The sequence below is a fragment of the Bos mutus genome, chromosome X (assembly GCF_027580195.1).
Source record: "Bos mutus isolate GX-2022 chromosome X, NWIPB_WYAK_1.1, whole genome shotgun sequence".
NCBI classification, from domain to species: domain Eukaryota; kingdom Metazoa; phylum Chordata; class Mammalia; order Artiodactyla; family Bovidae; genus Bos; species Bos mutus.
Window position 1 is genome coordinate 80030804 of NC_091646.1, and position 26229 is coordinate 80057032.

At 40.2% G+C, this 26229-nt stretch overlaps 1 protein-coding gene across 1 annotated transcript in view; it reads left to right on the top strand.

Moving 5' to 3' along the window:
* FAM120C (family with sequence similarity 120 member C) overlaps positions 1–26229 on the top strand; it is a 124731-nt gene that overhangs the window by 36794 nt on the left and 61708 nt on the right. The window contains exons 2-4 of the mRNA XM_070366291.1: positions 10210–10456; positions 11991–12073; positions 16848–16976. Coding sequence (XP_070222392.1) covers positions 10210–10456; positions 11991–12073; positions 16848–16976 — 459 coding nt within the window. The remainder of the gene's footprint in view (positions 1–10209; positions 10457–11990; positions 12074–16847; positions 16977–26229) is intronic.

Sequence of the window (26229 nt, forward strand, 5' to 3'; positions counted from 1 at the left end):
ATGTTTCAGGATTTGGAATAGCTCAACTGGAATTCCATCACCTCCACTAGCTTTGTTCATAGTGATGCTTTCTAAGGCCCACTTGACTTCACATTCCAGGATGTCTGGCTCTAGGTGAGTGATCACAACATTGTGATTATCTGGGCCATGAAGATCTTTTTTGTACAGTTCTTCTGTGTATTCTTCCCATCTCTTCTTAATATCTTCTGCTTCTGTTAGGTCCATACCATTTCTGTCCTTTCTCGAGCCCATCTTTGCATGAAATGTTCCTTTGGTATCTCTGATTTTCTTGAAGAGATCCCTAGTCTTTCCCATTCTGTTGTTTTCCTTTATTTCTTTGCATTGATCGCCAAAGAAGGCTTTCTTATATCTTCTTGCTATTCTTTGGATCTCTGCATTCAGATGTTTATATCTTTCCTTTTCTCCTTTGCTTTTCACTTCTCTTCTTTTCACAGCTATTTGTAAGGCCTCCCCAGACAGCCATTTTGCTCTTTTGCATTTCTTTTCCATGGGGATGTTCTTGATCCCTGTCTCCTGTACAATGTCACAAACCTCATTCCATAGCTCATCAGGCACTCTATCTATCAGATCTAGGCCCTTAAATCTATTTCTCACTTTCACTGTATAATCATAAGGGATTTGATTTAGGTTATACCTGAATGATCTAGTGGTTTTCCCTACTTTCTTCAATTTAAGTCTGAATTCGGCAATAAGGAGTTCATGGTCTGAGCCACAGTCAGCTCCTGGTCTTGTTTTTGCTAACTGTATAGAGCTTCTCCATCTTTGGCTGCAAAGAATATAATCAATCTGATTTCGGTATTGGCCATCTGATGATGTCCATATGTAGAGTCTTCTCTTGTGTTTTTGGAAGAGGGTGTTTGCTATGACCAGTGCATTTTCTTAGCAAAACTCTATTATTAGTCTTTGCCCTGCTTCATTCCCTATTCCAAGGCCAAATTTGCCTGTTACTCCAGGTTTTTCTTCACTTCCTACTTTTGCATTCCAGTCCCCTATAATGAAAAAAACATCTTTTTTGGGTGTTAGTTCTAAAAGGTCTTGTAGGTCTTCATAGAACCATTGAACTTCAGCTTCTTCAGTGTTGCTGGTTGGGGCATAGACTTGGATTACTGTGATATTGGATGGTTTGCCTTGCAAATGAACAGAGATCATTCTGTCGTTTTTGAGATTCCATCCAAGTACTGCATTTCGAAGACTTTTGTTGACCATGATGGATACTGCATTTCTTCTGAGGGATTCCTGTCCACAGTAGTAGATATATGGTCATCTGAGTTAAATTCACCCATTCCAATCCATTTTAGTTCGCTGATTCCTAGAATGTCGACGTTCACTCTTGCCATCTCTTGTTTGACCACTTCAAATTTGCCTTGATTCATGGACCTGACATTCCAGGTTCCTATGCAATATTGTTCTTTACAGCATTGGACCTTGCTTCTATCACCAGTCACATCCACAGCTTGGTATTGTTTTTGCTTTGGCTCCATCCCTTCATTCTTTCTGGAGTTATTTCTCCACTGATCTCCAGTAGCATATTGGGCACCTACTGACCTGGGGAGTTCCTCTTTCAGTATCCTATCATTTTGCCTTTTCATACTGTTCATGGGGTTCTCAAGGCAAGAATACTGAAATGATTTTCCATTCCCTTCTCCAGTGGACCACATTCTGTCAGACCTCTCCACCATGACCCACCCGTCTTGGGTGGCCCCATGGGCATGGCTTAGTTTCATTGAGTTAGACAAGGCTGTGGTCCTAGTGTGATTAGATTGACTAGTTTTATGTGAGTATGGTTTCAGTGTGTCTGCCCTCTGATACCCTCTTGCAATACCTACCGTCTTATTTGGGTTTCTCTTACCTTGGGCGTGAGGTATCTCTTCATGGCTGCTCCAGCAAAGCGCAGCCACTGCTCCTTACCTTGGACGAGGGATATCTCCTCACCGCCGCCCCTTCTGACCTTGAACGTGGAATAGCTCCTCTAGGCCCTCCATGCTGCTTTTGGGAACTCAGTTCCCTGACCAGGGATTGAATCTCGGCCATGGCAGTGAAAGCCTGGAATCTTAACCACTAGGCCACCGGAGAACTCCTTGAGACAGGGTATTATTAAGAAACTCTTGTTAATTTTATTCAGTGAAATAATAGCATGTTTGTCATTTTTAAGTCTCTGTTACAGGTACATAATGAAGTATTTAGAGGTCATTTGATATCTGAAACTTGCTTTCAAGTGTACCAAAAATGACCAGTGATCATATGAAAGGATGATCAGTATCACCAATCATTGGAAAAGTGCAAATCAAAACCACAGTGAGCTATTACTTCATACTCATTAAGATAACTACTATTTAAAAAAGGAAAATAAGTGTTGGTGACGTTGTAGAGAAATCGGAACCCTTGTGCACTGTTGACAGGCATCTAAAACAATGCAACCACTATGAAAAACAATATAGAGTTTCCTTTAAAAATTAAAAGTAGAATCGCCATATGATCCAGCAATTCCACTTCTAGGTCTTTATCCAGAAGAACTGAAAGCAGAATCTCAAAGGTATATTTGCACACCCATGTTCATAGCAGCACTATTCACAATAGCCAAGAAATGGAAGCAACCTAAATGTCCATTGATAAAGAAAGAAGATGTATATACATACAATGGAATATTGTTCATCCTTAAAAGGAATAAAATCTTACTACATGCTACAACATGGATGAACCTTGAAAACATTAAGTTGAAATAAGCCAGTCACAAAAGGGCAAATACTGTTTGCCCCCAAAAGTAGTAAAATTCATAGAAACAGAAAGTAGAAAGGCGATTGCCAGGGGCTGAGGCAGGGGGAATGGGAGTTGTTTAATGGGTATAAAGTTTCAGACTTTTAAGTTGAAAAAGTTCTAGAGCTCTGTCTCAAGGTGAGTATATTTATCACTGAATTATACACTTCATAAAATGGTTTAAGATGGTAAATTTTATGTTGTGTGATTTTTCTTATCACAGTAAAAACTTATATTTAAAAACTGCCATACAAAAGAAAGCAGATGAAAGAAGAATGACTTAACATTGATATATGAAACTGGATAATGGTGTCATGAAGGTTCATTATGCTAGTCTCCTTACCTTTCTATTTTGCAATTTTCCAGAATCAAAAGCTTTTAAAGTGCGTTAGTGAGCTTAGGATTTGTGGGCAGAGCTAAATTTTAATCCTAACTCCACTTTTAAAAAACTGAGATAAAAAAAAAAATGAGATATAATTTACACACCATAAAACTCACCATTTTAAAGTATACGATTCAGTGTCATTTAGTTACTTCACAGAATTGTGCAACTATTACTACTATCAAATTCCAGGACTCTTTTTATCATCCCCAAAAGGAAACCCAGTATCTGCTAGCAGTCATTCTCCAATTTTCGTTCCTCCAGTCCCTGGCAACCACTATCTTTCCATCTTTGTATATTTCCAATACTGGACAATTTATTGGAAATAAGTCTGTTTGTGGGACTTCCCTGGTGGTCCAGTGGCTAAGATGCTACACTGAAAAAGTAGGGGACCAGGATTCAATACCCAGTCAGGGAAGTAGATCCCATATACCACAACTAAAGATTCCAAGTGTATTAACTAAGACCTGGAGCAACCAAATAAATTTTTTTTTAAATATGTATTTGGCTGCTTTCACTTTATAATTTTTTCAAGATGCATTCATGTTGTAGCATGAATCAGCATTTCATTCCTTTTTATGGTTGAATAACATTCCCTCTTATTAATATACTCTTTTGTTTATCTGTTTTTTAGTTGATGAACATTTGGGTTGTTTCCATTTTTTACTTTTGTGAATAATTCTACAAACACTCATGTACAAGTTTTTGTGTGAATGTATGTTTCTAATTCTCTTGTATATATACATCTGTGAGTGCAATTATTGGATCGTGTAATAACCCCATGTTAGCCATTTGAGGAACTCCCAGACTGTTGTCCAAAGTGACTGCACCATTTTATGCTTCTACCAACAATGTATGGAGGATTCGTTTCTCCACACTGTTGTTATTTTACATTTTAAAAACTATAGCCATGTTAGTATGTCTTAATTGGTTTCTCATTGTGGTTTTTTGATTGGCATTTCTCTAATAACTAATGATGTTGAACATCTTTTCATGTGCATATTGGCTAGCTTCATTTTTTAGCTGTGTGACTTTGGTCGAGTTCTTCAACCTCTGAGCCTTGTTATTCTGTCATCTGTAAAAGGGAGATAATAATGCATCATGATGTTATTGGAAGGTTAATAGACATGAGGTGTACTTGGAACAGTGCCTGGTACATAGTAGGTACTCAGTTGATACCTAATATTACTTTGCTACTTGATATCTAAATAACCTGCGGTCCAGGAAGACTTTTCCCAGTGACACTGGTACATCAATTGTTGAAGTCAAATACTCAGATGATAGTGCCCTATTATTTGCCAGAGCTGCTTTCCCTTTTTACAACCTGTGTAGGCCTTTCTTTGCTATTCTGTCAACCCCAGCTCTATGTCCTCTCTAAGTGTTGGTTAGGACTGTGGAGGATACACATGAGAGTACCAAGGAATCTGTGGTCTTACAACTTGGCAGGTGATGATATTGTTGAGTTACTTCTTGATGGTGTCAACTGTCTCAGTGCTGTAAGAGTTAAGAGGAAAGAAATGTAAGAGGGGGCCTATGGAAAGTATTTGGAACATTGGAAAAGAGAGGCAGTATGGTATTCTAGGCAGGGAAACCAAGGGAGCAAAGAAAAGGAAACAGTAATCTTAGAGAAGGGTAGCTAGGAAACTAGCCTGGTAGGACCAGGGTGCTGGGGAATTATGATATTATTGTTCTCTTGTTTTCCATTATTTACCCCAGAATATGCAGTGAAAGAAGTTTTATACCTGGCATCATGAGACTTTTGTTCTAATCTTGGTTCTGCTACAGATTAACTAGGTAACCATGTCAAGTCATCTATCTTTTCTAGGGGGCTAGTTGCTTAAGCAGCAAAATGAGTAATTGGGCATATGTATATCATATCACTTTGATGTGCACTTTAATTATAGCTCAGTTTTTAAAGAATCTGCCTGAAATGCAGGAGACCCCTGTTCAATTCCCAGGTCAGGAAGATCTGGGAATAGGCTACCCACTCCAGTATTCTTGGGCTTCCTTTGTGGCTCAGATGGTAAAGAATCCACCTGTAATGTGTAAACAGTTGTTGCTGAACCATGAAAAGATGCTGGGATTCTTGGCCTCCAGAAGAGAGGAATTCAATCCAGGGCCAGAGACGAGGCTTGATCACTCAGAGCATTTGCGTAATAAAGTTTTATTAAAGTATAAAAGAGATAGAGAAAGCTTCTGACATAGGCATCAGAAGGGGGCAGAAAGAGTACCCACTTGCTAGTGTTAGCAATGGAGTTATATACTTTACAGTGAATCAAAAGAATGTCTGGAGGTTGTAAAGACCAGACATCCTGGAATGTGAAGTCAAGTGGGCCTTAGAAAGCATCACTATGAACAAAGCTAGTGGAGGTAATGGAATTCGAGTTGAGCTATGTCAAATCCTGAAACATGATGCTGTGAAAGTGCTGCATTCAATATGCCAGCAAATTTGGAAAACTCAGCAGTGGCCACAGGACTGGAAAAGGTCAGTTTTCATTCCAATCCCAAAGAAAGGCAATCCCAAAGAATGTTCAAACTACCGCACAACTGCACTCATCTCACATGCTAATAAAGTAATGCTCAAAATCTCCAAGCCAGGCTTCAGCAATACGTGAACCGTGAACTTCCAGATGTTCAAGCTGGTTTTAGAAAAGGCAGAGGAACCAGAGATCAACTTGCCAACATCCGCTGGATCATGGAAAAAGCAAGAGAGTTCCAGAAAAAACATCTGTTTCTGCCTTATTGACTATTCCAAAGCCTTTGACTGTGTGGCTCACAATAAACTGGAAAATTCTTCAAGAGATGGGAATACCAGACCACCTGACCTGCCTCTTGAGAAACCTATATGCAGGTCAGGAAGCAATAGTCAGAACTGGACATGGAACAACAGACTGGTTCCAAATAGGAAAAGGAGTTCGTCAAGGCTGTATATTGTCACCCTGCTTATTTAACTTATATGCCGAGTACATCCGGAGAAGGCAATGGCACCCCACTCCAGTACTTTTGCCTAGAAAATCCCATGGAAGGAGGTGCCTGGTGGGCTGCAGTCCATGGGGTTGCTAGGAGTCGGACACGACTGAGCGACTTCACTTTCACTTTTCACTTTCATGCATTGGAGAAGGAAATGGCAACCCACTCCAGTGTTCTTGTCTGGAGAATCCCAGGGACGGGGAAGCCTGTTCGGCTGCCATCTATGGGGTCGCACAGAGTCGGACACGACTGAAGCGACTTAGCAGCAGCAGCAGAGTATGTCATGAGAAATGCTGGGCTGGAAGAAGCACAAGCTGGACTCAAGACTGCCGGGAGAAATATCAATAACCTCAGATATGCAGATGACACCACCCTTATGGCAGAAAGTGAAGAGGAACTAAAAAGCCTCTTGATGAAGGTGAAGGAGGAGAGTGAAAAAGTTGGCTTAAAGCTCAACATTCAGAAAACTAAGATCATAGCATCCAGTCCCATCACTTCATGGAAAATAGATGGAGAAACAGTGGAAGCAGTAATCACTGCAGATGGTGATTGCAGCCATCAAATTAAAAGACGCTTACTCCTTGGAAGGAAAGCTATGACCAACCTAGATAGCATATTCAAAAGCAGAGACATTACTTTGCCGACAAAGGTCCATCTAGTCAAGGCTATGGTTTTCCAAGTAGTCATGTATGGATGTGAGAGTTGGACTGTGAACAAAGCTGAGCACTGAAGAATTGATGCTTTTGAACTGTGGTGTTGGAGAAGACTCTTGAGAGTCCCTTGGACTGTAAGGAGATCCAACCAGTCCATCCTAAAGGAGATCAGTCCTGGGTGTTCATTGGAAGGACTGATGCTAAAGCTGAAACTCCAATACTTTGGCCACCTCACACGAAGTGTTGACTCATTGGAAAAGACTCTGATGCTGGGAGGGATTGGGGGCAGGAGGAGAAGGGGACGACAGAGGATGAGTTGGCTGGATGGCATCACCGACTCGATGGACATGAGTTTGAGTGAACTCTGGGAGTTGGTGATGGACTGGGAGGCCTGGCTGTCCTGTGCTGGGATTCATGGGGTTGCAAAGAGTGGGACAGGACTGAGCAACTGAACTGAACTGTAAAAACCTCACCAGACCTACTCCCATAATTTACATTTTAAGATAACAGGATTAGCCAGAGGGTTTAATCCAGAGACTATCCTCAGGCAGGATACATTATTGTTATATAATCCTAAGGAATATAGAGGAAAAAAAGTTTGTTCTTTCTTCCTCCTTGAGAATTCCAGACCCGTCCCTCCTTGGGGACCCCTAGACTTCTTATCAACCTGCCTAGGAAGTGACTCTCTCATTTGGGAGACCTGGGTTCAATCCCTGGGTTAGGAAGACCCCCTGCAGAAGGGAAAGGCTACCCACTCCAGTATTCTGGCCTAGAGAATTCCATGGACTGTTAGTCCATGGGGTCACAAAGAGTCGGATATGACTGAGTGACTCTCAGTTTTACTTTAAATGTGTAATAATTCTGTATGTCAGTTATACCTCAATACAACTTTTTTTTTAATGAGTAATTAGATTAGCTCAATGGTTCTTAATTAGGAGTGTGCATCAGAACCTACTGGAAGCTAATTTTGGAATATAGGCATTCCAGTCACCTTCAGGAGATTGTTTCAGCAGATCTGAGGTGAGGCACAGGTTTGTAGATTTTGAAAATGCTTTCCAGGTGATTGTGATTTATATTCCTTATGAGAGCCATCAAATTTGTTAAAGATCACTAGTCTTTGACTTTCTAGGGTTGAAATCACTTGGATGGTGGCATAATCAACTACATACCAGCTAAAGGTAATGTGATGTTGTAGAAAGACCATGGGCTTTGGTGTCAGTCTTATCTGGGTTCCTGTTTCCCAGCTCTGTAGCCCTGAACATACCACATCACTTCTCTGAGCCTCAGTTTCCTTACCAGAACCACAGGACTTATAATGCCAACATAGTCAGGTTTTGATGATGAGAAAGAACGTATCACAGTCAGCACTGTGCCTGGTACAATGTAGATAGATGCTCAGTCAGTGACTGGTATGAGAGGTATATGCTGGAAGAAACTGTCACCAGGGGATAGCCCAAAACTGTACCCCTACCCAGACCCATCTGGAGTTAATTGTAACTCTAGACATAAATATGTTGTGGCGCAAAGTAAGGTTTTTTGCTTCCTTTGCCTGGATATCAAATAAATACAGACCTTGCTTTGTTATTTGCTTACAAGTGTCCCTCCTTCTGCTGTGACTTAATATGTGACATGGCTCTGTACTGCAACTAGAGCCTCTTTCCATAGCTTAGAGAAAGCTTAATGCATTGAAACTCCTGTCAGACTCCAGAAGAACTGCTGCTGCTGCTGCTAAGTCGCTTCAATCGTGTCCGGCTCTGTGTGACCCTATAGACGGCAGCCCAATAGGCTCCCCCGTCCCTGGGATTCTCCAGGCAAGAACACTGGAGTGGGTTGCCATTGCCTTCTCCGCCAGAAGAACTACCATTCCTCTAAAACTTAAATTAAAAATTAAGTCAATTGAGTTCAACAAAATTATTGAGGTCTGTAGGCTCTGGAGACAAACTCCAGGCTTTATTCCTTCCAGCTATGTGACCTTAGAGATGTAAAATGGAGATAATAATAATAGTTATAGCCTCATTGGATTGTTTTGAGTATGAAATGAATTAATACATGTAAAACAATTGGAACATTACTTAGCACATAGTATATGTTCAGTATCTGTTAGTAACTATTATTCATACTGCGGTGCATCAGATCTTATGTGGGAGCCAGGAATACAGAGATTATAAAGTTTCTGCAGTCAAGGAACTTAGTATGGCAGAACCAGTATGCAAATCACTTTAGTATCCTTTATGTAGAGCAATAGATGTGTGCACAAGAAGGGCACTTAACAGTCTGCCTCTATTACATTAAAAATAGTGCTCTCCAGGAAGAAGCCTGGTAGAATGGGAAGTGTGCATTTCTGGAGTCAGATCAGCTTAGGTTTGTATACCTGTGTATACACCCTCATTATGCAACTTTGGGGGCAGCCAACCTCTCACACCCTTAGTTTTTCCATTTCTAAAATAGAGTGAAGTTTCTGGCTTCTAACTGTTGGAAGCGCCCCATTTAGGTGCCCTGTGGGCCAAGGTGCTCCCAAGAAAGAGAGCAGGGATTTTTTAAAAAGAGTTAGATGAACTTAGATTCAGGCTCTAGTTATATGTTATTTAACCTTTCTATGTCTATTTCCACTTGTATGTTTTTTCATTTATATCTGCCTTGTCCTTGATTGTTCTGTTGATGAGATAATGTATGTAAAGCACACACAGTATATAGAAGGTACTAAGCAGTATGTAATAGCTTTATTATCTTTCTAACAAAGTTCTCATCTATTATTATTTAAAGTAAAAACTTAAATACTATAAACCATGTTAATTTCAATATTCTTTTAAAGAGCTTCAGGCCATAGTTCCATGCAGGGAGTCAAAAAACTGGTCATTTGAATGAACAAATGGATAATGCTGCCTGTGTTTACAGGAATAATCCAGTTTAGGCTAGGAAAGGCTTTCTTTATTTTAAGAGTATTTTGTTCAGCCTTGTGTTGTGCTGTGCTTAGTAGTGTCTGACTCTTTGTGACACCATGGACTGTAGCCCGCCAGGGCTACTTGTAGTCTGTCCATGGGGATTCTCCAGGCAAGAGTACTGGAGTGGGTTGCCATGCCCTACTCCAGGGGATCTCCCCAACCCAGGGATCCAACCCAGGTCTCCTGCATTGCAGGTAGATTCTTTACCAGCTGAGCCACTGGGGAAGCCCAAAAATACAGAAGTGGGTAGCCTATCCCTTCTCCAGGGAAACGTCCAACCCAGGAATCAAACTGGTGTGTCCTGCATTGCAGGCAGATTCTTTACCAGCTGAGTTACCAGGGAAGCCCTTTTTAGTTTTATATTTAGTTATATTATATTTAGTCTTAAATTTCAACAAACTATAAAATTCAGTTTCTAGCCTTTCTGACTTTTAAACAAATATAGGTCAGCTTTTGTTGCATGATGTGTTCTCTTTTTCCCTCCTAGGTCTTTCAGAGCCTTGAAGACCACCATTTGGAAGTGGTGGCTTTTTTCAGGGAAAATGGCTTCCATGGTCTTCTTGCCCATGACTCCGAGTATGCGCTCTACAATATTCCATCTTACTATAGTTCCCATGCTCTGAAGCTGAGCTGGAATGGAAAGAACCTCACCACCAACCAGTTTCTGATGCAGGAGGTAGCCAAGCAGCTAGGCCTGAAGCGGATGAATTTTCCCATATTTGCTGCACTGCTAGGTAGGTGGTCCAAAGAACAGACTCTAATGATCATGTAAGTTTCCTCTTTCAGTGTTAAGAGATGAAAACCAGAGCAATGGTTATCACTGTTGGATTTATCTTCTGAAAATTTGCACGCCAAACACTGTGCTTTGGGGCTTCTTACTAGAAACTCAGCATGTTTTATTATTTATTAATACAGGATATTCCAGAATATTATTTTGATTCTTGTAAAACTTTTTCTTCCATTACATTCTGTAAGTATTTTATGCAGAGTACTGTCTTAGGCCAAATATCTTATTAGCCCTAGGCAACTTTGGTTTCCCACTCAGAGCATTAGCATCTCTTCCCCACTGTTTAACTTTAGATCAAAAACACAAATCATTCTGCATATTTTTCTTTTTGTTTCTCTTGTGCTAACATTTTATTATGAAAAGTCCCAAAAGTACAGCAAAGCTGCAAGAATTTGCTCTGAAAATCCTGTTTCTACCACCTGTATTCTGCCAATAACATTTTACTAAACTTGCTTTATCGTATATCTGTCTTTATATCCATCTATCAGTTTTTCTTTAAAAAATGTATTTCAAAGTTACTGAAGACTGTTGATTATGTTTGATTTGGTTTTCCAAGTACTGACAGCATGAAAATTAATATCTTGTCTCAGGTGTGACCTCTGTTTATAATCCCAAAGGATTTGAGCTTGGATAATCTAGTCGAGTCTAGAGAAGGCAATGGCACCCCCACTCCAGTACTCTTGCCTGGAAAATCCCATGGACGGAGGAGCCTGGTAGGCTGCAGTCCATGGGTCACTAGGAGTCGGACACGACTGAGTGACTTCACTTTCACTTTTCACTTTCATGCATTGGAGAAGGAAGTGGCAACCCACTCCAGTGTTCTTGCCTGGAGAATCCCAGGGACGGGGGAGCCTGGTGGGCCGCCGTCTATGGGGTCGCACAGAGTCGGACACGACTGAAGCGACTTAGCAGCAATAGCAGCAGCAATCTAGTGGAGTCAGCACAAGTTTTGGCATTAGGCCTTGGACAAATCACTGAAGTTACACCTCCTGGTTTCAGTTTCCTCATCTGTGAAATGGAATAATAATACCTCACAGTGTTATTGATAAGATTAAATGAAATAAGATATATAAAATGCCCAGCACTTAGTAGGCAGTCAGCAGTTGGTGGCTATTATTATAAAAGGCAGCATAACCAGGTGACAGAAAATAGCATGTACTTTGGAGCCAGACAGTCCTAGATTCTTAGCCTGGTGTGGGCACTTATTAGATGTGACACCTTGGGTAAAGTCAAGAGACTTGCTCAAACCTGTTTTCCTATCTATAAAAATGGAGATAATATTACCATACACAGTTAGTATAAAGATGATATATATAATGTATGTGATTCATAGTAGATAATCAAACATACTGTAGTTGTTAAATTAAGAACATAGATATGTATGAATTATTTGATTGTCTTTTTTCCCCAAAGTCCATTCATGGCCTGGAGATTCTAAGAAAACATTTGTACAGTCAATAAATGACAGATATACTTTATAGGTAATCACATTCTCCCAGATGAGGACCTGGCTGCTTTTCACTGGAGCCTCTTGGGACCAGAACATCCCCTTGCATCACTTAAGGTAATGTGCCCCATTTCCTGCCTGTGCATCCATGCCTAGAGGACATCACGTTTTGATTGGAATTTTGATAGAGTAAATCTTTCATTAGGCTTAAATTATTTCAGATACTTAGAAAAAAATTATAATTATGGTTGAAATTATAATTATGGTTGAAAAGGAGAAACTGAGTTTCTACCTACTGTATAGGGAAAAATCTAGTTATCCCCCCCTGTGTCGTTCTTCCCTGTGTGTTCTTCTCTCTCACACTACTACCACTGTCACATAGAGTACTTCACTTTTGACACTTCTAGTCACTAAACATGTGGTGAGTTTTCCCCGCACCAAACAATCTTCTGTGATACCAGCTGGGTATCCTACAATTTAACTGAATTCTAACACTACTACCTGAAGATAGTGTCAGATTGCACAGGTTCAGGACTCAATTCCAAGGACCGCCCCACCCCTCACACACTTTCAGATGGCAGGTGCAAGCCCAGGTTATCACCTGTGCTTCTTACTAACCAACTAGCTATAGTTTTGAGGTTTCAACAACTCCCTTCTCGGGTTCAATAAATTTGTTAAAGCACCTCATAGAACTCAGGGAAATACATACTTACATGTATCAGTTTATTAAAGGGTATGATAAAGGATGCAGATGAACAGCCAGATGAAGAGATACATAGGATGAGGTCTGGGAGGATCCTGAGCACAGGAGTGCTCTTACCACCTAGGATATTACAAAGATTTTAGGTGCTCTATGCCAGGAACTGGAGAAGGCAATGGCAACCCACTCCAGTACTCTTGCCTGGAAAATCCCATGGATGGAGGAGCCTGGTAGGCTGCAGTCCATGGGGTTGCTAAGAGTGGGACACGATTGAGCAACTTCACTTTCACTTTTCACTTTCATGCATTGGAGAAGGAAATGGCAACCCACTCCAGTGTTCTTGTCTGGAGAATCCCAGGGATGGGGGAGCCTGGTGGGCTGCCGTCTGTGGGGTCGCACAGAGTCGGACACGACTGAAGCAACTTAGCAGCAGCAGCATGCCAGGAACTGCGGTCAGAGAACAATATATGTTTTCTACTATCTCACACCCTTATTATCTTAAGGATTCATACAAACCTATGAAGGAAAATATTAATACTAATATGCTAGTAAATAAAAAAATGAGCAAAGGAAAGAAGCAGACAATTCACAAAAGAGGAACTAGAGTGGCCAATAATATGACTAGGTGTTAAACCTCACTAGTGATCAGAGATGCAAATTAAATGAGCAGTGTGATTTTTTTTTAACCTAACAGTTTAGAAAATATTGAAAGATTAGTCTACCCACTCCTGTCAAGGCTGTGTTGAGACTGGTGCTGTCATATACTTCTTGTGGTAGTATAAGTTGGTGGTGGTATTACACTTCCCTAATCCTTTCACTCTCCTAGATGTCTATTTCACATCTTTCCTTCTCTCCTCAAGCCTCTAATTCTCCTTCCTTGCTCATTCTCAGCTCATGACCTGGCTTCCTATTTCACTCAGAAAATTGAAGCAATGGGAGCAAAACTTCCACCAGGTCCCACCCTTTCAACTTCTCACCTGCATGCTCTGCCTGCCTTGGATGACTTATTGTTCCTGTCTTAGGCCAGCCCTTCTGCTCTTATGCTGAATCCATGCCTCCTTGCTAACTTAAGGACATCACTTCAGAAGTTCTCCCCTCTTTCTCCCACATCATTTTCCCTCTCTCATTGGCTCTTTCCCATCAGATGCATAAGCATGCATCCATCAGAAAAAATAAAACCTGCTCTTGATTTTACTCCCTCCACCCAAGCTACTGCTCCATATTTCTTCTTCCCTTTTAGCAAACTCTTCTAGAGAGTTGCCTATGTTTGAGCTGTTTACTATCCCCTTTCCCTCTTCTCTCTTCACTTTGCTGTGCTGAAATTGCTTTCAACAGTAACCAGTGACTGTGATGTTAATAAATCTAATGACTAGCTCTCAGTTTTCATCTTGCTTGACTAATCAGCAGTATATGACCCACTTGCTCACTCTCTGAGAACATGTTATTCACTTGGCTTTAAGGACCCTATTCTCTTGTAATCCTACCTACTTCACTGGCTGCTGCTTCTATCTCCTTTGCTGTTTCCTTGTCTTATGTACTTAACTTTGGAGTGTCCCAGAGTTCTATCTTCAGTCCTTTCTCTCTTCTATCCACACACACTGCCTTGGTGATTGATCTCATCTGGGGTCATGACTTTAAATACTATATGTCCATTAATGACTCCTAAATATATGTCTCCAGCTTTGATCTCACATTTGAACTCTAGCTCCCAATATCTAATGGCCTATTAAACATGTCAAAGAAACACATCCAAATGGAAACTCCTGATCTTTCCCCTAAACCTGTTCCTTTCCACAGCCTTCCCTAATTTTCATTAACAGCAACTTCATCCTTCTAGTTGCTCAGTCTGAAAGGCTTGACGTCATCCTTGACTTCTCTCTTACTCATGCTCCACCTCTCCTCTGGTCAGGAAATACTATCAGTTCTTCCTTCAAAATATATCCACTTCTCACCATTTTCATAGCTACTACCTTGGGCAAGCCATCATTCTTGCCTGGATTATTATACCACTTTACTAACTATTGGTCTTCTGCTTTCACTATTTCATGTCCCAATACCTCTCACCCCCAGCCCCAAATCTATTCCCAGTACAACAGCCAGAGTCATTTTAAAAACTGACTAAAATCATGTCACTTCTCTTTTTAAAATTCTCTAATGGCTCTTCATGTCACTCACCTAATCTTTACCATGGCCTACAAAGCCCTATGCTGTCTGGCCCTCTTGTACAGCTCTGATCAAATTGCCAACATCCACTGGGTCATCAAAAAAGCAAGAGAGTTCCAGAAAAACAACTAGTTCTGCTTTATTGACTATGCCAAAGCCTTTGACTGTGTGGATCACAATAAACTGTGGAAAATTCTGAAAGAGATGGGAATACCAGACCACATGACCTGCCTCTTGAGAAACCTGTATGCAGGTCAGGAAGCAACAGTTAGAACTGGACATGGAACAACAGACTGGTTCCAAATAGGAAAAGGAGTACATCAAGTCTGTATATTGTCACCCTGCTTATTTAACTTAAATGCAGAGTACATCATGAGAAATGCTGGGCTGAAAGAAGCACAGCTGGAATCAAGATTGCCGGGAGAAATATCAATAACCTCAGATATGCAGATGACATCACCTGTATGGCAGAAAGCAAAGAGGCGCTAAAGAGCCTCTTTGAAAGTGAACGACGAGAGTGAAAAAGCTGGCTTAAAACTCAACATTCAAAAAACTAAGATAATGGCATCCGGTCCCATTACTTCATGGCTAACAGATGGGGAAACAATGGAAACATGACAGACTATTTTCTTGGGCTCCAAAATCACTGCAGACGGTGACTGCAGCAATGAAATGAGAAGATGCTTGCTCCTTGAAAGAAAAGTTATGACAAACCTAGACAGCATATTAGAAAGCAGAGGCATTACTTTGCCGACAAAGGTCCATCTAGTCAAAGCTATGGTTTTTCCAGTAGTCATGTATGGATGTAAGAGTTGCACCATAAAGAAAGCTGAGTGCCAAAGAATTGATGCTTTTGAACTGTGGTGTTGGAGAAGACTCTTGAGAGTCCCTTGGACAGAAAGGAGATCAAACTAAAGGAAATCAGTCCTGAATATTCATTGGAAGGACTGATGGTGAACCTGAAGCTCCAATACTTTGGCCACCTGATGTGAAGAGCTGACTCATTTGAAGACACTGATGCTGGAAAAGATTGAAGGCGGGAGGAGAAGTGGACGACAGAGGATGAAATGGTTGGATGGCATCACTGACTTGATGGACATGAGTTTGAGTAAGCTCCGGGAGTTGGTGATGGATAGGAAAGCCTGGCATGCTGCAGTCCATGGGGTCGCAAAAGCACGACATGGGTATTCAAGGACATGACTGAGCTACTGAAGTAAACTGAACTGAAAAGCTTTTAAGAAGTTGATAGCCTTTTACTCAGCAATTATCATTCTAGAAAACATGTAATTAGATAATTGGAAGGTGGACAACAAGTCATACCTACATTTCACCATAACATTTTAAATTTTCAAGCACCACAAAAATAGAAAAAGTAATATATAGTTAGCTGTCACTGTAACAACTTCCATAGCCAGTAGTTGTTAACATGTGGCCATGGTTGCTTGAGTTTTTGTTGTTGTTGTTGCTCTTACTCATATATTTTAAAACAGATGCCAGTCCTCAAGTTATTTCACTCTCATGTTCTTTGATATGCATCTGTAAAACATGAGCATTTTCTTACACAGGCACAATGCCATTATTACTCCTAAGAAAATTAATGATAATTTCTTGATATCATCTTAATATCTAATCCATTTTTAGATTTTCCTGCTTGTCTTACAAAAGCTTTTTTGTGGTTACTTCAAATCAGGATCTAAACATGATTCATACATTACCTTTAATAGCAGAAGTTTGGAAACAGCTAAAATGTATCATGACAATTTATCATGATTAATTATGATAGTGCAATAAAACAGTAATCTTTGGTGTGGGATTATGCTGATATGGTTTTTTTTTCTTCCTTTATCCTTTTTAATCTTGATTCCAAGTGTTCTGTACTAAAAATTAGGGGGAAATTAATTTAAAGAAAAGATGATAACTATCTCTCAGTGGATTTACTGAATTTGAATTCTGTATCTCACCCCTGTCTCACCTTTTTTCTTAATGATCCATCTTAGACATCAATGTGCTTTGCTTATCTGCTTCTAGGTCAGAGCTCATCAGCTGGTTCTTCCTCCCTGTGATGTGGTAATCAAAGCTGTTTCTGAGTATGTTAGTTCCATCAAAGACCCCTCAAACCTGGATGTGGTTGGGAAGGATGTTTTCAAACAGTCTCAGGTAAGCTAGCCTTCACCTTCCTAAGAATGGCCAGTTTTCTTACTTCACAAGTAGCACCAGCAGATTTGATCATTTTTGTGCTGCCTGCCTTCTCTCCTCCTAGGTGCTTATCTTCTCCCTTCTTACAGACTAGAGCCCCAAAGTTTCTTTTAGAAAACATCACTAGGCCTGGATTTAAAGGATTTTTTTTTTTACCTTTTTTCTACTGATTATTAAAGTTATATGAACTCATTCTACAGAATTTAGAAAATGTCACTTATACTCTCATTACCCAGAAACAACTTGCCATAGTTATCACTCTGGCATATATCCCTCTCTTTTTTTTCAGTGTATATTTTAATATAAAGGAGGTCTTGCTTATTGGAGTAAAATGAGTGCTGAAAAAGGCTACTTAAGTATGTCCATATGAAACAACAGTGTTTCATTATTAATAGTGAAAAAAGGGCTCACCTAGGATTTTATCTTGTGAAATGAAACTAAAAGTTAGGAAAATAAGTTAGTTTTATTTTTGACAATTTCATTTATACTTATCCTCTGGGTTTTTCAGTTCTATTTTAAATTTAAAAGTCAATAAAACTGACTTGTATGGTTATATGGATTTTTAAAACATGTATAGATTTGTGTAGCCAATATCACAATCAGGATCAGAACAGTTGAACCTTCCCTGAAATTTCTCATGCTGTCCCTTCATAATTACACCCAAACTCATCCCTAATCCCTGGAAACTACCAGTCTATTCTCTGTCATACTTATATCTTTTAGAGAATAGTATGTGAATGGAATCATAGAGTGTGTAATCTTTTAAGAATGGCATTTTTCATGCAAAATAATGCCTTTGAGATTGTTTTAAGTTGTTGAATGTTGCATCTATAGATAATTCGTTCCTTTTTATTGCCATAGTATCTATTGTGTCACTCTATGTCATTTTCTTTATGCTTTCACCCCTAGAGAATATTTCAGTTGTTTCCAATTTTTGGTGGTTCAAATACAGCTTCTATAAACATTTCTGTACAAGTTTTTGTATGAATACGTTTTCATTTCCCTACTGTAATACCTAGCAATGGAAATTCTGGGTCATATGGTAAGTGTATGTTTAACTTAAACTTTATTTTTTTCATTTTTTAAAATTTATTTATTTTAATTGGAGACTGATTACTTTACAGTATTGTAGTGGTTTTTGCTATATACTGACATGAATCAGCCATCGGTGTACATCTGTTCCCCATCCTGAACCCCCCTCCCACCTCCCTCCCAATCCCATCCCTCTGAGTCATCCCAGTGCACCAGCCCTGAGCACCCTATCTCATGCATCAAACCTGGACTGGTGATCTGTTTCACATATGATAATATACATATTTCAATGCTATTCTCTCAAATCATCCCACCTTCACCTTCTCCCACAGTGTCCAAAAGACTGTTCTATACATGTGTCTCTTTTGCTGTCTCGCATATAGGGTCATCATTGCCATCTTTCTAAATTCTATATATATGCATTAATATACTGTATTGGTGTTTTTCTTTCTGACTTACTTCACTCTGTATAATCGGCTCCAGTTTCATCCACCTCATTAGAACCGATTCAGATGTGTTCCTTTTAACAGCTGAGTAATATTCCATTGTGTATATGTACCGCAGCTTTCTTATCCATTCGTCTGCTGAGGGACATCTAGGTTGCTTCCGTGTCCTGGCTATTATAAACAGTGCTGCGATGAACATTGGGGTACATGCGTCTCTTTCAATTCTGGTTTACTCAGTGTGTATGCCTACCCAGCAGTGGGATTGCTGGGTCATATGGCAGTTCTATTTACAGTTTTTTTAAGGAATCTCTACACTGTTCTCCATAGTGGCTGTACAAGTTTGCATTCCTACCAACAGTCTAAGAGGGTTCCCTTTTCTTCACACCCTCTCCAGCATTTACTGTTTGTAGATTTTAGGATAGCAGCCATTCTGACCAGTGTGAGATGGCACCTCATTGTGGTTTTGATTTGCATTTCTCTGATAATGAATGATGTTGAGCATCTTTTCATGTGTTTGTTAGCCATCTGTATGTCTTCTTTGGAGAAATGTCTGTTTAGTTCTTTGGCCCATTTTTTGATTGGGTCATTTATTTTTCTGGAATTGAGCTGAAGGAGCTGCTTGAATATTTTTGAGATTAATTCTTTGTCAGTTGCTTCGTTTGCTATTATTTTCTCCCATTCTGAAAGCTGTCTTTTTCACCTTGCTTATAGTTTCCTTTGTTGTGAAAAAGCTTTTAACTTTAATTAGGTCCCATTTGTCTATTTTTGCTTTTATTTCTAATATTCTGAGAGGTGGGTCATAGAGGATCCTGCTGTGATTTATGTCAGAGTGTGTTTTGCCTATGTTGTCTTCTAGGAGTTTTATAGTTTCTGGTCTTAGGTTTAGATCTTTAATCCACTTTGAGTTTATTTTTGTGTATGGTATTAGAAAGTGTTCTAGTTGGATTCTTTTACAAGTGGTTGACCAGTTTTCCCAGCACCACTTGTTAAAGAGATCGCTTTTCCCCATTGTATATTCTTACCTCCTTTGTCAAAGATAAGGTGTCCATAGGTGCATGGATTTATCTCTGGGCTTTATTCTTTTATTCTTCCCTTGAGAACCCCATGAACAGTATGAACAGTATGAAAAGGCAAAAAGACAGGACACTGAAAGATGAACTCCCCAGGTCAGTAGGTGCCCAGTATGCTACTGGAGATCAGTGGTGAAATGATTCCAGAAAGAATGAAGAAATGGAGTCAAAGCAAAAACACCCAGTTGTGGATGTGACTGGTGATGGAAGTAAAGTCCAATGCTATAAAGAGCAATATTACATAGTAACCTGGAATGTTAGGTCAATGAAACAAGACAAATTGGAAGTGGTCAAACAGGAGATGGCAAGAGTGAATGTCGACATTCTAGGAATCAGCGAACTAAAATGGACTGGAATGGGTTAATTTAACTCAGATAACCATATTATCTACTACTGTGGGCAGGAATCCCTTAGAAGAAATGGAATAGCCATCATGGTCAACAAAAGAGTCCAAAATGCAGTACTTGGATGCAATCTCAAAAACGACAGAATGATCTCTGTTCGTTTTCAAGGCAAACCATTCAATATGACAGTAATCCAAGTCTGTGCCTCGACCAGTAATGCTGAAGAAGCTGAAGCTGAATGGTTCTATGAAGACCTACAAGACCTTCTAGTACTAACACCCAAAAAAGATGTCCTTTTCATTATAGGGGACTGGAATGCAAAAGGAGGAAGTCAAGAAATACCTGGAATAATGGGCAAATTTGACCTTGGAGTACAGAGTGAAGCATGGCAAAGGCTAACAGAGTTTGGCCAAGAGAATGTGCTGGTCATATCAAACACCCTCTTCCAACAACACAAGAGAAGACTCTGCATGTGAATATCACCAGATGGTCAATATCGAAATCAGACTGATTATATTCTTTGCAGCCAAAGAAGGAGAAGCTCTATACAGTCAGCAGAAATAAGACTGGGAACAGACTGTGGCTCAGATCATGAATTCCTTATTGCCAAATTCAGAAAACCACTAGACCATTCAGGTATCAGTTCAGTTCAGTTTAGTTGTTCAGTCGTGTCTGACTCTTTGCGACCCCATGAATCGCAGCACACCAGGCCTCCCTGTCCATCACCAACTCCCAGAGTTTACTCAAACTCATGTCCATCGAGTGGGTGATGCCATCCAGCCATCCCATCCTCTGTTGTCCCCTTCTCCTCCTGCTCTTCATCTTTCCCAGCATCAGGGTCTTTTCAAATGATTTCGTTTTCCACATCAGGTGGCCAAAGTATTGGAGTTTCAGCCTCAGCATCAGTCCTTCCAAAGAACACAGAGGACTGATCACCTTTAGAATAGACTGGTTAGATCTCCTTGCAGTCCAAGGGACGCTCAACAGACTTCTCCAAAACCACAGTTCAAAAGCATCAATTCTTTGCCGGTCAGCTTTCTTCACAGTCCAACTCTCACATCCATACATGACTACTGGAAAAACCATAGCCTTGACTAGACGGACCTTTGCTGGCAAAGTAATGTCTCTGCATTTCAATATGCTATCTAGGTTGGTCTTAACTTTCCTTCCAAGGAGTAAGCGTCTTTTAATTTCATGGCTGCAATCACCATCTGCAGTGATTTTCGAGCTCAGAAAAATAAAGTCTGACACTGTTTCCACTGTTTCCCCATCTATTTCCCATGAAGTGATGCGACCAGATGCCATGATCTTTGTTTTCTGAATGTTGAGCTTTAAGCCAACTTTTCACTCTCCTCTTTCACTTTCATCAAGAGGCTTTTTAGTTCCTCTTCACTTTCTGCCATAACGGTGGTGTCATCTGCATATCTGAGGTTATTGATATTTCTCCCGGCAATCTTGATTCCAGCTTGTGCTTCTTCCAGCCCAGTGTTTCTCATGATGTACTCTGCATATAAATTAAACAAGCAGGGTGACAATATACAGCCTTGATGTACTCCTTTTCCTATTTGGAACCAATCTGTTGTTCCATGTCCAGTTCTAACTGTTGCTTCCTGACCTGCATATAGGTTTCTCAAGAGGCAGGTCAGGTGGTCTGGTATTCCCATCTCTTTCAGAAATCCCTTAGGACAATACAGTGGAAGTGACAAATAGATGCAAGGGATTCAATCTGACAGACAGAGTGCCTGAAGAACTATGGACGGAGATCCATGACATTGTATAGGAGGCAGTGATCAAGATCATCCCCAAGAAAAAGAAATGCAAACCGGCAAAATGGTTGTCTGAGGAGGCCTTACAAATAGCCGAGAAAAGAAAAGAAGCAAAAGGCAAAGCAGAAAAGGAAAGATATGCCCTTCTGAATGCAGAGTTCCAAAGAATAACAAGGAGAGATAAGAAAGCCTTCCTCAGTGATCAGTGCAAAGAAATAGTGGAAAACAATGGAATAGGAAAGACTAGAGATCTCTTCAAGAAAATTAGAGATACCAAGGGAACATTTCTTGCAAAGATGGGCTCAATAAAGGACAGAAATGGTATGGACCTAACAGAAGCAGAAGATATTAAGAAGAGGTGGGAAGAATACACAGAAGAACTATACAGAAAAGATCTTCATGACCCAGATAATCACAATGGTGTGATCACTCACCTAGAGCCAGACATCCTGGAATGCAAAGTCAAGTGGGCCTTAGGAAGCATCACTATGAACAGAGCTAATCAAATGGGCCTTAGGAAGCATCACTATGAACAGAGCTAATGGAGGTGATGGAATTCCAGTTGAGCTATTTCAAATCCTAAAAGATGATACTGTGAAAGTTCTGTACTCAATATGCCAGCAAATTTGGAAAGCTCCGCAGTGGCCGTAGGACTTGAAAACGTCAGTTTTCATTCCCATCCCAAAGAAAGGCAATGCCAAAGAATGCTCAAACTACCTCAAAGTTGCACTCACCTCACATGCTAGTAAAGTAATGCTCAAAATTCTCCAAGCCAGACCTTAACAGTACATGAACCGTGAACTTCCAGATGTTCAAGAAAAGTCAGAGGAACCAGAGATCAAATTGCCAGCATCCTTTGGATCATCAAACAAGCAAGAGAGTTCCAGAAAAACATCTATTTCTGCTTTATTGAATATGCCAAAGCCTTTGACTGTATGGATCACAACAAACTGTGGAAAATTCCTAAAGAGATGGGAATACCAGATCACCTGATCTGCCTCCTGAGAAATTTGTGCAGGTCAAGATGCAACAGTTAGAACTGGACATGGAACAACAGACTGGTTCCAAATCAGGAAAGGAGTATGTCAAGGCTGTATATTGTCACCCTGCTTATTCAACTTATATGCAGGGCACATCGCGAGAAACGTTGGGCAAGATGAAGCACAAGCTGGAATCAAGATTACCAAGAGAAATATCAATAGCCTCAGATATGCAGATGACACCACCCTTATGGCAAAAAGTGAAGAAGAACTAAAGTGCCTCTTGATGGAAGTGAAAGAGGAGAGTGAAAAAGTTGGCTTAAAACTCAACATTCAGAAAACTTAAGGTCATGGCATCTGGTCCCATCACTTTATGGCAAACAGATGGAGAAACAGTGGATATAGTGACCGACTTTTTTTGGGGGGGGCTCCAAAATCACCACAGATGGTGACTGCAGCCATTAAATTAGAAGACACTAGCTCCTTGGAAGAAAAGTTATGACCAAGTTAGACAGCATATTAAGAAGCAGAGACATGCCTTTGTCGACAAAGGTCCGTGTAGTCAAAGCTATGGTTTTTCCAGTGGTCATGTATGGATGTGAGAGTTGGAGTATAAAGAAAGCTGAGTGCCAAAGAATTGATGCTTTTTAACTGTGGTATTGGAGAAGACTCTTGAGATTCTCTTGGACTGCAAGGAGATCCAACCAGTCCATTCTAAAGGAAATCAGTCCTGAATATTCTTTGGAAGGACTGATGCTGAACCTCCAATACTTTGGTCACGTGATAAGATCAACTGACTCATTGGAAAAGACTCTGATGCTGAGAAAGATTGAAGATGGGAGGAGAAGGAGACGGCAGAGGATGAGATGGTTGAATGACATCACCGACTCAACGGACATGAGTTTGAGCAAGTTCCGGGAGATGGTGAAAGACAGGGGAGCCTGGCATTCTGCAGTCTATGGGGTCACAGAAAGTTGGACATGACTGAGCAACTGAACAACAGCTAAAAAGTTTTTACATGAATAAAGAATAAGTTTACCAAACAAAATTTTCTGATAGCTCTCATACCCACTAGGTCACGTTTAAATTTCTAGCATGATTTAAGTGCTGGGTTTGTTTTAATAAAAAGCATACTTGGGTTATATTTTCTTAAAAGATTTACATTCTTTTGATATTCAAATCATTCTTTTTTCAAGTGCCTTTCCTGCCATGATCTTTCATAATTCTCTCTTACATCATTGTTGAAGACTAACTGTAACAGATCCTCATTGGTCTGTGACTTCTAGCATAATGTGAGCCATTTTCCATCATGTGTCTTTACTTTGGGAAATCCTGACTTTATGACAGATTTACCTGTTTGCTTTGTTACTTTGCGTTGCAGTTTCAGCTGTTTGTATGAAACAATTATGAAGAGATTGACCCACAAAAAAAGAAGTTGCCATGTTTGGTAGAGAGAGATCCTAGTATTTATTAAGCAGGGAATACTGTTTAAATGGAGAATACATTTTCCTGCTGATTTTTTATTGTGATAAAAATGCATATAAAATTTACCATCTTAAACATTGTAAATATATGTTCAGTGGTATTAATACATTCATAATATTGTGTAACCATCACCATCATTCATCCCTATAACTCTTATTATCTTGTAAAACTGAAAATCTACAACCATTAAAAGATAAGTCCCCATTCTCTCCTCCCTCTCTGCCTATTCTACTTTTGATCTCTGATTTTGACTACTCTACATACTTCATATAAGTGGAATTATACTATATATAGGAAATTCCCAGTGGCTTAGTGGTAAAGAATCTGCCTTCAGTGCAATAGGCATAAGAGACACAGCTTCAGTCCCTGGGTGAGGAAGATCCCCTTGAGAAAGGAATGGCAACCCACTCCAGTATTCTTGCCTGGATGAACAGAGGAGCCTGATGGGGCTATAGCCCATGGGGTTGCAAAGAGTCGGACATGACTGAGCCTGCTTGCATGCCCATTTGCAATGGGCTGATTTCACTTAACGTAATGTACTTAAGATTTTTCCATGTTGTAGGATGTGTCAGAATAACCTTCCTTTTTAACATTGAATAATATTCTGTTGTCCCTTTCATGAATCACAGCCTTGTAATGGCAAAGGGGCTTGTATAACTCAGTGAAGCTGTAAGCCTTGCTGTGCACGGCCACCCAAGATTGACGTGGTCCACTGGATGAGGAAATGTCCACCCACTCCAGTATTCGTGCTTGAAGAACTCCATGAACAATATGAAAAGGCAAAAATATATGACACCAGAAGATGATGGTTATAGCAAACACCCTTTTCCAACAACCCAAGAGACAACTCTGCATGTGGACATCACCAGGTGGTCAAAACCAAAATCAGACTGATTATGTTCTTTGCAGCTAAAGATGGAGAAAGTCTATACAGTCAGCAAAAACAAGACCTGGAGATGACTGTGGCTCAGATCATGAGCTCCTTATTGCAAAATTCAGACTTAAATTCAAGAGAGTAGGGAAAACCACTAGGCCCATTCAGGTATGACCTAAATCAAATCCCTTATGATTATACAGTGGAGGTGGTAAATAGATTCAAGGGATTAAATCTGGTAGACAGAGTGCCTGAAGAACTATGGATGGAGGTTCATAACGTTTTACAGGAGGCAGTGACCAAAGTGTCTCAAAGAAAAAGAAATGCAAGAAGGCAAAGTGGTTGTCTGAGGAGACTTTACAAATAGCTGAAGAAAGAAGTGATGTGATAGGCAAGGGAGAAAGGGAAAGATACCCATCTGAATGCAGAGCTCCAGAGAATAGCAGGGAGAGATAAGAAGACCTTCTTAAATGAACAATGCAAAGAAATAGAGGAAAACAATAGAATAGGAAAGACTAGAGATCTCTACAAGAAAATTGGAGATATTGAGGGAATATTTCATGCAAGGATGGCCATGATAAAGACAGAAACGGCAAGGACTTAACAGATTAAGAAGAGGTGGAAAAAATACACAAAACAACTATACAAAAAAGGTCTTAATGACCTGGATAATCACAATGGTGTGGTCACTCACCTAGAACCAGACATCCTGGAATATGAAGTCAAGTGGGCTTTAGGAAGCATTATTGTGAACAAAGCTAGTGGAGGTGACAAAATTCCAGCTGAGCTATTTAAAATCCTAAAAGATGATGCTATTTAAAGTGCTGCACTCAGTGTGCCAGCAAATTTGGAAAACTCAGCTGTGCCCATAGGACTGGAAATATCAGTTTCATTCCAATCCCAAAGAAAGGCAATGCCAAAGAGTGTTCAAACTACCATACAGTCATGCTCATTTCACATGCTAGCAAGGTAATACTTAAAATCCTTCAAGCTAGCCTGGGAAAATCCCATGGACAGAGGAGCCTGGTAGGCTGCAGTCCACAGGGTTGCAAGGAGTCGGGCACGATTGAGTGACTTCACTTTCACTTTTCGCTTTCCTACATTAGAGAAGGAAATGGCAACCCATTCCAGTGTTCTTGCCTGGAGAATCCCAGGGAAGGGGGAGCCTGGTGGGCTTCTGTCTATAGGGTCACACAGAGTTGGACACAACTGAAGCG